We start from the raw sequence: 16432 nt of genomic DNA, 5'->3' as shown, positions 1-16432 counted from the left end.
TCCTGAAACACCCGTGAGGGAAGTAAGTGAACACCGTTTTTAGAACTTGTAATACCAAAGGGAAAATCTCCTAAAATTTACCTCTGCTGGTAAAAAGCACTGGAGATTTAAATTAAGCTCTTGATTGAATTGGTCGTGTTTCCAACTATAGGGCTTTTTAAAGTCGGGGTTTTTTTGTTGTTTTGTTTTGGTTTTGTTTTTGGTTTTTTGTTGTGGGAGTTTTTTTGTTTTGTTTTTGTTGTTGTGGGGTTTTTTTTTTTGTTTTTGGGGTTTTTTTTTGTTTGGTTTGGTTTTGGTTTTTTTGTTGTGGTTTTTTGTTTGTTTTTTTTTGTTTTTTGTTTTTTCTTTGTTTTTGTTTGGTTTTTTGGGGTTTTTTGTTTGTTTTGTATGCTTGTTTTGTTTTGTTTGTTTTGTTGTTTGTTTGTCTGGGTTTGGTGATTTTTTCCATGGGGTTTTTGTTTGTTTCCTTTTCCCCAGAGCTGCTGTAGTGGGAGCACAGGGTGCAGAGCAGGGAGATGGGCACTGTGGCTGCAGGGACTCGCAGCCTGGCAGCTCCATCAGCTGTGCCCAGGGCAGGAGCCTGGGGGACCAGGAGCCAGCCCAAGCCATGTTCCTTGGGAGCATGTGCTCTCCTGGCTGACACAGAGCAGTTTCCTGTGCTTTTTCCTGCAGTGAAGGGCAGTGGGAGCTCCGGAGAGGAGCTGCAGTGCAGTGCACATCTCCCCTGGCAGGGCTGTTTGCCTGCAGCCCTGGCGTGGCAGGCAGACATGGCATGAGATAATTTGGCTCTGTGCAGTGCTGAGCATGAATATGAATTAGAGACAAGTGCCTGAGCTCTCATACTGACTTTTGTTTAGCTGCTAATCTGTTTGAATGCTAATGTGCCACATGCACATAAGCCAAATTAGTTTGGAAAATGCTTATTTTCCTTTTCATGGCTTCTAAAAATCGGAGCTTTGTTTTATTTTATAAGCTACTTTGATCTGTTTTATTTTGCTCAAAATAATTTAGAAGATGTATAAACACATCCAAGGTTTAAAGTTCAGTAGCACACTGCACTATGACCTTCTGACTCTCAAATTAAAAACAAATTTAAAAAATTGCTCTGAGGGTCTTATTTCTATATTTTCATTCAGTAGTACCACAGTACGTAAGTGCTGGCATTTCTTTAAAGTTTTGCTTTCCATAAGTGTTTTACTTCTACAGCCAGAATAACCCTTAGGCTGGAGTGGGGATGTTTTTATTTTCCATGGGCATTTTGTAAAACTTAGCTTCACAATTCTTTTTTGCAGTTATGCTATGCATTATTGATCAGCACTGCTGATCCTGCTCCTTCACAAAACTAAGGAAGTGATTTCTCTGGCATCCCAGAGTTTGCAGTCTAAGCTCAGTGTACAGATAACACACTAAAGCTACAGAAAGCTAAAGAAAGGTTTTTCAGGAAGGTGAAAAGGAAGCATACTGTATTCCGTGGGCAATGGTGTTTTAACCTTTTACAAAAATTTTATTTGCAGAGGTTTTGCTTTCTGATGCATGTGCACACATCTTTGTTCAGAAGGAAATCTGTGAGTCAGCCTTTCACATGTAGGTTTAGAGCCCAGTGAAACCCAAGGGCTTGAATGTTCTGTTTAAATGATCCTGTTAAACCTTTCCAAGTTCAGCCACCATTTCCGTCCAGCTTTGGATAGAGTATAAGAATCTTCATCTATTGCATTAAATTTTGTTGAAGTAGGAAATTGTGTGTGTCTTCTGAAGTGAAAGTTAAGAAACAATCAAGAAAAATTCAGAGTCATTCATTACTCACAAAAAGCACTAACTGGAGCAGCACATTAAAAGCCACCCTCCTGACTCTGTACTGGGTAGAGAAATTGTTACATTTGTTTAGAGAAAATAGAGTGCTGGATGGCCATTAGTTTCTTGAGTAGCACTTTAGTTCCTGCTAAACTGCAAAAGTAATGAAAAATTAGGTTTCAGTTTAGGTTTTGGTGTTTAAATGGTGTTATTTTGTTTAGGCTCAGAAATGAGCTGATCTGGGAACGCTCCCACAGGGGTGATGGACTCCCAGTGACTGATGAAGAGTAAACTGAGGTGGTGATGCTCTGGGAAGGCCAGGGGGTATTGGAGATGGTCTGTCGTGCTATGAGTTTGTTTTTCAGTATGTTCAACTCTTCCTAATATTTCAAACGTTGTAGGACAGGGTAAGCCAGGATTTCAGCCAAACATCCAAGCCTCACATGGCTTTTTGATTCATTGCCAGCCTATTGTGACACATCAAAAAGTGATTGCATTATGATCACTTCAAATACTATGATCACATTAAAAAGTGAGTGAATCATCCCATTTAGTGACATACAAGCAGCAGAGTTTTGGTACGAGCTGGTTTATAACCATTTGCCATGTCCTATGTAGAGCATAGAAATTACATAAATTCTGTTTTTCCCCGTTTAAAATGTTTAGGTAAGGCAAAATGTTGTCAGAGGGAGCCTCATCATCCTCCCTTTACCAGGACTCACATAAGCTCCTCAGCCACTCTCTGGTTTTGACAAATGATACCGACCTGCAGAAATGGCATGAGCAAATACTTGAGCCATGATTGAATTTCTGGTGTTCCTGTCATACATGATTTTGCTCTGATCACTGGGTAACACATCTCAGCATAATGGTGGTTCTGTCTCTCTTCCCCTTCGTTCAATTTCTAAGGATAATGTATGTGCATTTTTCCATTAAAAAAAGGAAATATTTTTAATGTTAAAACTGAATCATGGATGTCAGGTCATATATTTATGGTTGATTAAATATACACAGTGACTCTCATTTTTGTTATTAAAGCTTTACTGATTTTTATAACTAAGCTATACCTAAATTATTTTTGCATTCCTGAAATATATATCTATTTCCAGTTCAGGATAAATTTCTTTATATTAGTTCATTGAAATGGTAACAACAGCTGGTGAAGCCATAATATTTTATCCAATGATGCCTGTGTCACATTTCATGCCAATTACTGTATCTTAAGAGACTCAGTTATATGAAATTTTATCGACAACCAGCTTGTGCTCTCTGGCTTTTAAATTCAGTATTACTGAGCAGAATTCTAGGTTTTGCATCAGACAATGTGCCTTTCAGTGGCTAAAATATTTCTAAAAAGGGTGGGAAAAAATCCCTTAACAGAATGAAAAATATTTCAGATACAGTTTTTGGATGGTGTCCAGTTTCTACATTAAAAATGCCTTCCAACACCAGACGAAGCCTGAATCATAACGACTCATTTAATGCCATGTGCTCTCTGAAAAGAAAATGAGATCAGTGGTTAAATGAAATGCCCACAGATCCTGGGCATGGTGCACCATGATCAATAAAGATGATAATGCAGAGATGTGGGAGGACACTAAACTGGGCTGTTATTTAAGATTTATTTTGTCTTCTGAATCTTTCAGAGTGCTCTATGGAAACAAGATCACGGAGATTCCCCAGGGCCTTTTTGATGATCTTGTGTCTCTGCAGCTGCTGTGAGTATGATCCCTTCCTCTTCTTTATTTTACTGACTGGCTAGATTTACTGTTCTTTCAGCTTCTGACATTAATAGAACAACCTTTTCCACAGAAAGCTCACTGGGATGTGCTAGTCTGTTGTTGCTGTGTCAGGCAAGAGGGAAGCAAGGGCTGAAAAAACTAAAAAAGGAAGGTGTCAACAGTTTTATAGCACTGTGTGTGTAATGGATAATAGACACGGAGGATTTAAGTGTGGGGAGGAAATGAGAGACTCGGTCCAAGAAAGGAAATTTGGTCACTGGCTGATGCGTGGGTGGGGATGCCATCTGATTGTTTTTACACATTTAGCACTTGTGGTTGAATGTCTGGATCCTTGAGGGCTTCTGTGCTGCAAGAACCTGCTGGGGCAAGTGAAAGGGCAACGTGAGAGGTCTGATTGCTGCAACTTGTGCTCAGTTCCACGTTCTTATTATGCCAAATGGGGTTAGTTGCAAGAGAAACGATTTTACAATATATTGTTATTTAAAGTATTTTATGCCATGTGTGATTTAACTTGCAGTCATGATCAGGGTAAGATGTATAGAGTGATATTCAGTATGTATTAATGGAGCTGAAAAAATTTCCTAAGCCAAAGGTGCAATTGCAAATTTCACTCACTCTTGTCTCCATGATCACACTGGGAACCAGTAACTCCTTCAAAGGGAAGGGAATCATCAGCCAGTCAGTAGAGGGAGCAGCAGGGAAGTGAGTTTAATGTGTACTCCTAGTGTTCTGATTGCCATCATGGATGATGCACTCAGAAAATAAAGGTGATGTATCAAAGATGAGTCAATTCTGGTTTATGTCACATACAGCACTCCACCTCAAACAGTAAACTGTATTTAAAATAGAATATGAAGTAGCTTTTAGGCATGTTACTTGAAGCCTTTCTGACAATCCTGATGTAGGCAGCAGTGAATTTCCCAAAGATTGTCATTGCCATTGGATTTGTCACTGTGATTGAGCATTTGCTGCCCTTATATGGGATATCAAAGCAAGCTTAGATTCAGATCAGCATTCATGAGCAAAACCAAACAAATAAAATGAAGTCACTGATATGACTCTCTATACTAAGTGAAGGACTGCCCAGATGTGTAATTTATCCATAAGACCTTAATTACTGACATGGACTACCCTGTTCCAGAGCAGGGCAAGCAAGAGCCCCATTGGTTTGGCTGTGGCAGTCCCTGAGCTGGGTCAGTGGGGAGCTGCCCATCATTTTATCTTTGCCCTATGCACCTTTTTCTGGCAGCTTCTTTCCTCTCTCCTGCCCCAAACCTCACAAGTTTTCTGATACTTCAGTGTTTCCGTGGCAGCCTGGGCAGTAAGAAGAATTTTGGGTATGGTTTGCCAGGTGTGAGGACAATAATTATGAAAGTGCAGAGAAGCTGGGATTCATCCAGCCATGACTGCTGAGAAAAAAAACTGTGTTTTAAAAAATCTGAGATTTGCAATCATTCTCCCCAATCAAATATTTTACAGTTACAGCTTTCAAGTGATACTCTTCAAGACTTGTTCTGTCTAATCCAAGACACTTTACAGATAGATTCCTTCCCAGCAGGAAAATATAAATAAGAAAATCACTCAACACGTGGATCACCATGTCCTATAAAAATGTGGCTCTAGAACTTTTGCATAAGGCATTGAGTAATTTTTAACTCCTTTATAGATAGTCCTGGTGTCCATGTAGAACAGTCCTTCAGTAAAGGGCATATTTAAGACAAGATACAATTGTTTTTAGTTAGAATTACCTCAAGTGATGCCTTGTTGTTTAGGAGACGAAATCTGTGTGCCAGGGAACCACTGAAAGGTGTTGTGCTTCAACTATTTAAACATTGTCAAGCTGAGACAATGCAAGTAGGTTGCCCTGTTTTGGGATTCCCAAAATGCTTGGACCCTGGAGCATTCCAGGGTCTTCTTTAGCATGTTCCTATGTAAAATATCTTTTGGCAAGGAGAGCATTGAATGATCATGTTTTAATGCAAACAAATGTCTGCAGCTTTTTGGATTGTGGCTTTGAAGCAGCTGTTCTGGGATTGCTTGTAGTATTTTAATGGCTACTAAAAAAAAATAAATGGCATTCGTTGGTCTTAGACCTGCTGTTGAACAATTGGAAGAGTGCCCTATGATTAGATCTAATTTAGTGTTCCGTGGGCACTAGATTGGATTTCTTCTTATTAGTCTGGAGACACTCTGATAAGAACACTCTGATTAAGGTATCCTGGTAGCCTGTCTGATTTCCTGAGCTGGAGCAGGAGCAGTTTTGAAAATATACTGGCTTTATCATAAAGGAGGACACAATGAGAAAAAGGGAGTCCTTGTGGGTCCTGTATTATTTAGAAGGAAAAACTATTATTTAGAAATAAAACACATTATTTAAAAGGAAAAAATGATTACTGTGAAATTTCAGAACAGATCACATTGTTGTTAATTGTTTTGGATAGAATTCATCAGAGTTTCTCAGACATGTGATTATTCTTCAATTTAAATATATTGTCACAATACAGGCCCAGATTATTCTGTATTCTGGCTGAATTGTTGTCTGTAAAGGCCTAACACCTTCAGACAGTACCACTGGTGTCAGGAGCCCCAGAGCTGGATAGAGGGGCTCTCATCCCAGGCACAGTCACATCTTCAAGTGTCCTGTTTGACTTTGGTGTGGGGGAAATGAATTCAGAACAAATTTTAGACCACCTGGCTGGCATCGGCATTCCACATTTCTGCCCTATTATATTTGGCAAGAAAATAACTAGGCATGGTTAGATAATAAGGGTTTGGAGGTTTTTTTAAGGGTGTGGTTTTGTTGGGCTTTTTTTTAAAAGTCTATGGGTTTAATTGAAAATATTTAACTATCTTTAGTTAACATTACCCACAAAAATAATTGCAATTGGATTTATGTTAAATTGCTGATTTCACAAATCTTGTGTGTTTCTTAAGTATGCAGTGGTAACCAGTAGAGCAGCAAAAATCATTCTTCAAGTCCAACTACACATCTGTTCTGTGGAGCAGAAGCTTTTCTTGGACCACATAGTTTTCCTTATCCTTTTTGAAGATGCCAGAGGAGAGGATGATAGAAAGCTTTGTAGCTACTGTACCCTATCCTCATACATTTTTCTTTTCAGCAGGTTGTATAAAGTGCCTTCTGGGAATTTTAGGTCAATTTGGGTTTGAGAGATCTATGTTGTTTTCTAGGAAGGGATAACTTTTTTTTAAGCTTTTGTGGGTTTTCTTAATACAGTGAATGGAAACTGATTTTATTGGGGGAGCAATGCATCCAAGCTGTAAAATGGTGTTTGATTAATTTGATTGTTTGCACTTCTTGCATTTAAATACCAAAAGAATGGCAAAGGCTTCAGCTTAAGGTGGAAGTTTTCGAGGAACCGTTAGCAGTGGATGGTTAGTCCAGGAGACAGATAATCCTGTGACAGATAAACCCAACAGCAGCAGTGGGCACCGAGTTTGTGAGCCAGCATTTGTCATATCTGAGTACCACACTTCCCTCCCTGCAACCACATGAACCCAAACATTCTGGGAGCGTTTTCATTGCAGCCGTGCACAGCGCGCTGCTGTTCCTGGAACAAGGAGCTCTCATAAAATCTCTGCTCTTTAAAGAGGCTGTATAGCACGATAATATGAGGGATGAAGTCTCATTTTTCAAATGTCTGGCAAGCATCAGTTTTCAATAAATCATTTTCCTTGAGGAAATTTACTTTGCATAGTTACTAATCATGCAGGTGCTCAGGAGTGTTGATCCTAAATCTTCTGCTTGTGATCCCCATGTTTTACTGAGCAAGAAAAATCCCCATAGAAAAATCCACGGTTTTGATGTTGCTAAACATCAGGAGATCCACTCCTGTGATACGTATATATAGTAAAATAAATATTAAAACTAAGCCAAAAGCTGACAGCCTTCTCCTCCTTCACCTAATATCTGGTCATTAGGGAAAACTCAGCTCTGCAGTTGGAAAGGACCAATAATCATATTGGTGCCTGGAGTTTGACATATTGACAGATAAAGTGATGTCAAAAGTGGTGACAAATTATCACTCATCTAACATGGGTTAAAACTGGCACTAGATATAATATTTACAACTTCAGCTGAGCCTGAAATAGACTTGTATGAAGTGACAAGTCATGTGTGTACTTTCGGAAACTGCTATCATCAGTCTTCCCAAAACTCAACTGGTCAAATTTTGGTTTGAGGGATTCTTGTTTTTTTTCTAACTTGCTTTTTATTCTGCTTTTTCTGGGATGACTAAGGCAGATATTTGGTATCCCCAGCTCTTTTCTGGTGAGGTTGCTTGGAAAGTATCTTCATAGCAGATTTGCCAAGTTTGAAGTGCTTGTGTTGATTTGTAATTCTAAATTGAATCCCAGTACTGAAGAGCTTAAAGCAGGATCTACCAGTTATTTATTGTGTACTTTTGGGGCTTGATAGAATCTCAGAGAGAATGCTGTAGTGTACAAACTCATACAGATTATTTAAAAACAACAGAATGTACATCAATTCCAGTATTTGGCATTGTATACATTGCACTGTTGTATGCATAAATATATTAATCATCAATGTAAACAGTACAGAAATGTCAGAATAAAGAAAGTACAGTTTTCCATTTACAAGTCTTTAATAGCACAGTAGTCTCTTCCCCATGGTGATCTGGGCTTTAAGTGATGTATAAAATCTTGTTCTGTGGAGTTCTTATTTTTACTCATGGAGAATAGAGAATAGGCAATAAAAATAAGAGACCTTGTGGCTAGACAAAAGGGGAAGACATTTTCCCAGTGATGTCAGGTAGTAGGAATAGGGTGCCCAGAAACTGTGCATCCTCTGTCTTTCAAGGTTTTAAAGACCAGACTTTATCCAGACTGGATAAAGCTCAAGGTAACCCAATCTGACCTTGTAGCTCATCCTGTTTTGGCAGCCTATCAGGACAAGAAACCACTGGAGCTTTCGGGAACTCTGAATTATCCTGCATTAAAGGTGCATGAATGAGTCATGCTTTGAGTGGGTTTCAGACCAGGTGACCTGGAGGTCCTTTGCAACCTATGTAATTTCTGGGCTCTGTGAAACTAAATTCTTAGCAAAATGGCATATGAGCTTTTCTCTTGATTACTCAAAATATTTCTGGCCACAGCACAGAGACTATGCCACCCTGATCTTTCCAGTCCAGGACAGAATGCTCTCTGCACAGACCTGTTTAATAGCTTTAGGATTGCTTTCCAGCCATTTGCCTCAAGCTTTTTTCCTTCGGATTTCTGCATTTAGGTTGCTATTGTGGTAATCTTACTAAACTCAATAGCTGCTGTTAAAAGTGAGGAAGCAGCATCTGCCAGACTCAGAAATACAATTACAGTCAAGCACTAATGAAAGACTGCAGCAGCATCTGCCTTTCCTGTGCCACTCGTGTAGCCTGGCTGCATGCAGCTTCCCAAAACAGCTGCTCATCCCCACGTCAGTGGGATCCAGCAGCCCCTCTGACACCAGTGCTCCGAGCTGGACTCTACTGACAGAAGCTCTCCTCGTTGTTATTGCACACAAATTAGCTCTGCTAGCCCTGAAAGTTGTGAAAATATGTTTGTTCTGTTGTGCATCTGAATTACCATGTGGTTATCTAGAATCAGCTGTGATCTTACCTGCAGGCAGAAGTTAGACACTATTGAATTTCAAATGGCAGAAGTCTGGGTGCTGTGACAAGTGTTTATAATTCTCCAGCATTGTTTCATGGGTGGTGTTCAACCAGAGTTGCAGACTTTCGGATCAGAAAAGGAATTTCTGAAATCTCTTTCTAAATTCTCACTGAAACAAGACTGTCAGATTGTGCTGTGTACTTCCTTCTTGACTCATTATCAGCCTGCACCTTTTCCATTTTAATTTACTGTGAATGAATTTGTCATCACCTTCATCCAGTTTCCTGAACATGGAGAAACACTTGAAGCTGGTTAAACAAGCATGATGATGATTTCACGCTGATTATTATCAACTGAAGCACTGACAGACTCTTCAGTGGTCAGTCATCACATTAGAAAATGTAAATTTCACTAGATGTTTAAATATCTCAACACAGTGAGACAATCAAAATGCTCCCTGACAGTCCAGGCCATCTTAAAATGTACCTGAAACTTAATATAATTATTTTGCCAATAACTAGGCAGGGGCACACCCAATTCTGTCATTGGATGTTACTTGTCATTGGCTGCAGGGATGACCAAGTGCTTGACTAGATATTGCTGTATTGACACTTCAGCTGTGCTCCCGTGAAAAATTGTGTTAAATCAAGGATAACACTTGATTCCCTATAAATTTCAAGAGAAAATTCTGAAAGATATGTGCTAAATTTTTTCTAGACTTCTTGTAACATGTACTGTATATCCTAAGGAAAGTTTTCTGCTGAGAATTCTTTCTTTGCTGCCTTATAGTGCCTCTGAATGTAGAAGCCTTCAACTATTGATATTTTATAGAGGTCATGCCTGTTCAGTTTATACTCTGCTCTTACCCAGGCAAAACTGTTACCCAGTTCTCCTCTCCCCTACAAGTCTCCTGTGCCTCTTACATCTGTTTCTTCTGGTGAGTTCTCATTTTCCCCAGTGGAGTCTGGCATGTGGGATGTGCCAGCCAGTTCATAGGATGCCAAACATTTTCATTCTCATCGTGTTGTCGTTGCTGTCAAAACACAAAGCTGGTGAAAAAGGAAAAGAAGCTTTTCAGTGCCTCAGTGCAGCTTTTCTCCTCAACACTTTCCTTTAGACTCACTCATGTATTTAGGATGAATCCTGCTTTGTACTGGAGCACCAGAGGCCAGCCTGCAGTCCCCAGCACGTGTAAGGTTGCCAGGCTGCTGTTGATTCTAAAAGTTCTGTGGTTATTTCCTGATAGTTTGATTACTTGACTTCACTGAGATCAAAATACAAACATGGCTAAGGGTAAAAGCCATATAAATGTTCCCATTTGCTCTTAAAAAACAATGTTTTCAGTCGTTTTGGGTTTGGAGTTCAGAATGTTATTTAAATGTTAATCACTTGAAGCTGTGCTTGGGCATATAATTCAATTATGGGACCATCTTAATTATGCAGATGGTGCTTATGAGCAGCTGATACAATTACAGAGCCAATTCAGTGCACATTCATTTCAAGGGCTTAGCTGAAACACGTTATTATTTCAATGTGTGTGGACAAATCCACTTTTTCAGGAAATGGGTTCATGGGATTGTAATAGTGTTCTGCTCAGCTCGTTGTTTCAATGGTGTGCAAACCACGAGGTTTTTAACCATTCTCCTGATTTCTGTGGTGGTCCAAGGCTTGTGAGAGGTTTCTTCATGTTTTTTACATATCCAGAGGGATGAAAATGGAGACTTGAGTTAATAATCCATCATCCCTCTGGGTAGCAGGCGGTTTTATTTCTACTTCAATATTTAACCTCCTTTTGAATGGTGCCCCACATCTGGAGGCCGTGTGTAAATCTCATCCAATCAAGCTGATAGCAAAATAGGAGAATTAGTGGCATTTACTTTCACCATGAATTGGTGCAAAAATAAATACTATGTAATTCCTGCTAAAATAGAACTCCACTTTTAATGTTGTTCCTTCTTTTTGTGTAAGTCCAATAAAGGAACTTTTAATATGTTTTATGGCCTGGTTCAGTGTTCAAGGAAGATTCTGCTTCCTGGAATATGTTTTTCTCATCTGCCTTTGTGTCAGTTTTAAAAACCTCTTAAAACCACTTTTAATTCCATGTGAGGCCTGTCTTGTATACCTAATTAAAAGTTAGATGCCATTAGTGAAGCTGGGATAACAAAGAAAAATTAAATAAAGAGCTGAAATTTATAGAGGGGAATATTCATAGCGGATATTTTAAAATAACTGAGAGTTTTGAAAGGAATATGAACCTTAGTGAGTGATTCTGGCCAAAAGTCATCATCTAACTCACAGTAAGTAGGAGGAAAAAAAAATGTAGGGATGATGTATTCTGCTTCCTCAGTTTTTCACTTCCCTGTTTCTCACTGATTCTGAGCAGAAATAAGTCATTAATGTATCTCACCATCCACCTCATATGGCTACACCTGTATTACTGTTGAACAGACTATCTGTGATACACAGAATAGGTGTTGTCACCTAAGAAAAGATGTTTAGGACCTGAATTCCCACTTCTAAACATTCTGCAGAAGCACTTTCCTGTTCCCCATGACTCAAATGCTTACAGGAGAGCGTGTGCCTGTGTATTTGTGGCTGTACAGAGGATCAGTTGCTCTCATTTTCAGTTTGGCTCTAAATAAATGTCACAGATTATATCACCATGAACATAGTCATCAAAAATTCGTGCCAGGAAACCTTGTCACATTGTAAATTCTATTTTCCAGCATAGGGGTTTATTCATGTTTTGTTGAAACTAATGGGAGAATGAATCTGGATCCAGTGTATTCACTGCAGTTGTAGGTCAGTTTTGCTCAGGGTTTTTTTTTCTTTCAGTGGGATGGATCAGTAATATAGACTTTGTGCCTGATCCTTGCACAGGAGGGAACATCATCTGCCCAGAGCAGCTCTGCTGTGCACTTCTGAGGCATCCCAAGAAAACCTACTGGTTACCCACGTGTGGAAATACAATTGTGGTTCAGTTGTAAATTCTCTTACTGCTGAGATTGTTTTCATTTTTGTTTTATGTCTTGTTACAAGTACTGCTTGCAACATAAGCCATTAGTATAATACTGGAAAAACAGCATCTAGCAAAATAAATTGAAGTACATTCTTGTTTTCAGTTTTGTTCCTGGGTAGCTCAGGTGCCAAGCTTCTGTCATGGGACAGGAACAGCCAGACCAAGCTGAGGTGCTTTTCCTAAAATTGAGGTGGGACCAGTGCAAAAGGACAGGGCATAGAAACCAAAGGATTTGTGATGCCTGAGAGCACGTCTAGGGATGTTGTTCAAAATTCAGTACCTGGTTCTGCCTCCTACTACTTTGTTAAGCTGTTCTTTATGGATGAGATACTTTACAAGCTGGAAAGAGAAATGCATGATGTGTGAGATCCGAGAGGAGGAAGATTGCTTTGGTTTGGATACACAAATGGCTGTAAGAAGCAAGAAGGAAGAGTTGGCATCTGCTGTTGTAGTGAAGGAGGAGGAGCTGTTCCTGTAGCCCAATGGGAAAATTACCCTTTTACTTTTGGGGGAGCCAACAGAAGTGTGGATTAGGTGTCATGGAAATACAGATTCCAGAGGGGTCATACTAGTGCTGCTTATGATTTCATAAAATTGTTTTAGCTATTAGTTCATGCAAAAATGTAACCTCATTTATCCATCATTGCCTTCTATGGGATTTTGTCTTAACTAATGTCAAACTTCATTTTCCACAACATACAAAGGAGGAAATTCGGGTAAATCGATACTGACTTTCCTGTAGGCTGGGAAGGGCAGTTCTCCTTTGGAGCCCTCTCATTCCAAAGCATTCCTGTTTTCCTGGAGCTCTCCATGCTGCCCAAGTTTGCTTTCTGTGTATCACAAACACTGTAACTTTTGACTGCAACAAGGCTCTGCCAAAACAACAGTGGGAACAGAGAACTGTAATGAGCGTGTGATGTTCCAAAGGTTTCAGAAATGTAGAGGCAGAGGAAGCATCTTTTGAATTACTTTTTGGAGAACAGAAAAGTATCACATGCAGCTAGCAAGCTTGTATTTCTTCCTGAATGGCTTCCCTCTTGTCCTTAGTGGTGTCTGTGCAGTTTGTTGAGAATAGAAGCTCCCTGTGCTGTTAGAGGGTCTTTAAAATGATGCATTTGCTTGCCGAGGAATAGAGGATATATTTTCCTTTTTGCCTATAAACATACTTGTGTTCCGTTTTCGTACTAGTGTGCTGCCTCACAGAGAGCCACATTGATATAATATTTAGTCCTTTAAATTCATTGACAAGGGAAGAATTTTTTTGCTCAAGAGAACTGAGTTAAGAACATATATTGTTTGCAATTTGCAATTTTTCTCAAGCTGGCAGTAGTCAAAAGATGTGGATTTAGGCTTTGCTAAGAAGAATAGGTAATTTCCTGCCTGTTTCCCTTCTAAGTGCAAGACACCACCTATGCAGATGACAGTGACAAATTAAGTGTTCTTGTGTTTGATTGTCTCAGCAGGAGATGCAGCTTGTTGTTGGGTTTGTATATATTTATTACATGGGGCAGAACTCTGGATGGATAATCTAAGAAAACTTGCAGAAGTACTGTCCAAGATTTTCTTGCTGAACTGATTAGTTCCACCAGCTGGTTGCTGTGTAGTTGTAAAATACTTTCTTTTTTATTAATAGTATTTAAATTGCCTTTGTGCTGCTTTCCCACAGCTGCACAGTACTCCGGTGTGACTGGAATTCATAGAATTGCAGGACAGTAGAGGCTGGAAGGGACCTTGAGTGATCACTTGGGAATAGTCTAGAGAACTCTTGCTTTAAGCAGAGCCACCTTCTCAGCTCAGAGCAGGTTGCTCATGGCTTTACTTGGTGTCACTTTGAAAACCTCCAAGGACAGGGACTGAGGACACAGCTCCTATGGCAGCCTGGGCCCCTGCCTGGCTGTCCTTGCATGTGAACTGAGTTTCCTTTCAGTAAGTTTAAGCCAAGACCTTACACTTCACTCTTTTTGTCTCCCAGAAGAAACATCTTTTTAATCTTCCAATATCAAATTAACCCTGCACTCCTTATCAAAAGATTTCAAACTCCCAGAATTTCAGTTAGACTTAAGAAAGCTGTTGGTAGAGAAAACTGAAAAATAAGGGTTCTTCTCATTGTGGGCTCTGTGTGCATGGAATGGCAAAGTGGGGAGTAATTTTTATTCCTGTGTATATTAAGCTGAAGGCTTCCTTAAATATTTGTGTAGAATTTTGAGCAAATTGGGAGAGGGCTATGCATACAGCCCCCCCCAACCCCAGCTTTTAAGTATTTTAAGATGGCTAGCACTGTTATACATCTGTATATTCCCCAGCTATGAGAGCACTCATGTCCATTCTTTTTCACCTTTTCAATGTAACAGGCAAATGAAGCCTCTACATGTGGTTTAGCTTTGGTGACTAGGTTAATTTTTAATTTTTTTTTTTTAGATTTAACCCCGAAGTCCAATCTATCTATATTTGACTATTACAAGATTAATGAATTCTAAACCTTTTCTCTGTTTTCAGGCTTCTCAATGCCAACAAGATCAACTGCCTGAGGGTAAACACGTTCCAAGGTCTGCATAATCTCAAACTGTTATCTCTTTATGACAACAAACTGCAGACCGTCAGCAAGGGGCTCTTTGCACCTCTGCGATCGATCCAGACTCTGTGAGTATGCAGCCATATCACAAATGACAGCTCTCTCTTTCCCCACCAAAGATGTTGCCTGTCTTTGCATCTGACATTAAGACAATTTGGAAGAGCCCCTCCTTCCCTCACTGAGAGAAAAGGAGCAAGAAAAATAAGTGTTGCATCAGTTCAGCGAGGGCAGGATCGACACAGCCTGCCCTTAGTGCCAGAAATGTCAGAACTGTGTGGAGCTCAGGCTGTTTGTTGGGCAGATAATGTGTGCATTTGACTCTGGATAAGATAGGAACAGCAGATTCTGTTAGGATCATTGCCTAACAAGTTTTTAATGAGCCAACGAGTTGGCATCTCTCCTGCCTGGGTCTGAGTCCTGCTGTGCAGTTCATGACTTCTGTAACCACATTTCAGCTGACATTCCACTTAAGAGGAATGATAAGTTGTATTATTTGATCCATTAAGAAAATCTACTAAACATTTTTGAATTTGGAGGCATTGGAATAGGCATCAGAAGCAAAAATATAGAAATGATTCGATATTTTATAGAAGAAGGTCTCATCTTAAAGCTGTGAGTAATAAGATAATAAGGTAAATAGTACTCCTTCAGAGCTGGAGTTGGCAGCCTGATATTCCAGCATTAAAATATGTATGGGGGTGTATGTATATGTATATATATATACTGCAGTATCTATGCACACATATGCTATAGTACTGCAATTTTTGTATGCAAATACACATTTACATATTTTAATACTGGGAATGCATTGGCTGAATTAGTTGTATAAATGTCTTAAATCATATACAAATGAACTGACAGGAATGATTTCTTGCAGCAGAGTTTCTGCCACGTCCTCAGGCAGCCACAAACACAACCTGAATTTCCAACAGATATTTTGCCAGTGTGTATTGCTGCAAACCATTAAGGCAGTGGAATAATCATGTACAACAACTCCCAGTTCTGTCCCCCCAGCTTACCATGCTTTCTGCTGCTGCAGCTTACTGTGTATGTACACATAAACAGAGGGGGTTCTTTTACAGAGGTACGTAAGGTTTGTCAGGTTAAACAACAGGGGTTTTAATGTTTATAGCTCTAAGGTATGAATATTTCCCATTTCCATAGGGTTTTGCTGATATTCCTGATGGCCCTTGCCTAGAATGGACTTGTTGCTTCACATCAAGACACGTTGTCAGGAAAAGTTTGGATTCATTCTTCCATTTTTAATACTCCAAGCAATTGGCATCTTCTTGTTTTGGTTAGAGTTGCAAAACCAGACCCAAATTCTGTCTGTATGTGATTCGTTGTTCTTTGGACCTTTCACAGCAGGAATGGCTCTCCTGCAACAGGAATCTTGAGTTTCTTCAGGCCCCTTCTGCACTGTGTGCTCTCCCTTCCCAGCCATTGCCCTGTTCTATTTTACACTTATTTTGTTCAGCGACAGTTCATAAATATAACTGCAAACAGAAAAAAAGTTTCTACAAGTGGAAAACAGTAACAGAGTGAGAGAGTTCTTGTGAGGCTATAACTTTATACCTCTGTCCAAACCAAATTGAAACATATGTCTTTTCTTAACCTGTCTTTGCAGTTATTGGAGAGCTGAGTCCTGCTCCCTTGGAGGTCAGAGGGACTGATGCAAGTTAG

At 39.6% G+C, this 16432-nt stretch overlaps 1 protein-coding gene across 3 annotated transcripts in view; it reads left to right on the top strand.

Annotated features, from left to right (window-relative positions):
- SLIT3 (slit guidance ligand 3) overlaps window positions 1–16432 on the top strand; it is a 465006-nt gene that overhangs the window by 324720 nt on the left and 123854 nt on the right. For all 3 annotated transcript variants that reach the window (XM_088173839.1, XM_088173838.1, XM_088173840.1), the window contains 2 exons: window positions 3438–3509; window positions 14674–14817. In XM_088173839.1, coding sequence (XP_088029965.1) covers window positions 3438–3509; window positions 14674–14817 — 216 coding nt within the window. The remainder of the gene's footprint in view (window positions 1–3437; window positions 3510–14673; window positions 14818–16432) is intronic.

Source organism: Sturnus vulgaris, chromosome 15 (genome assembly GCF_052056855.1).
Source record: "Sturnus vulgaris isolate bStuVul1 chromosome 15, bStuVul1.hap1, whole genome shotgun sequence".
In the NCBI taxonomy this organism is placed as follows: domain Eukaryota; kingdom Metazoa; phylum Chordata; class Aves; order Passeriformes; family Sturnidae; genus Sturnus; species Sturnus vulgaris.
Note: the sequence above shows the minus strand (reverse complement) of the source record. Positions and strands in the feature narration are given on the sequence as shown.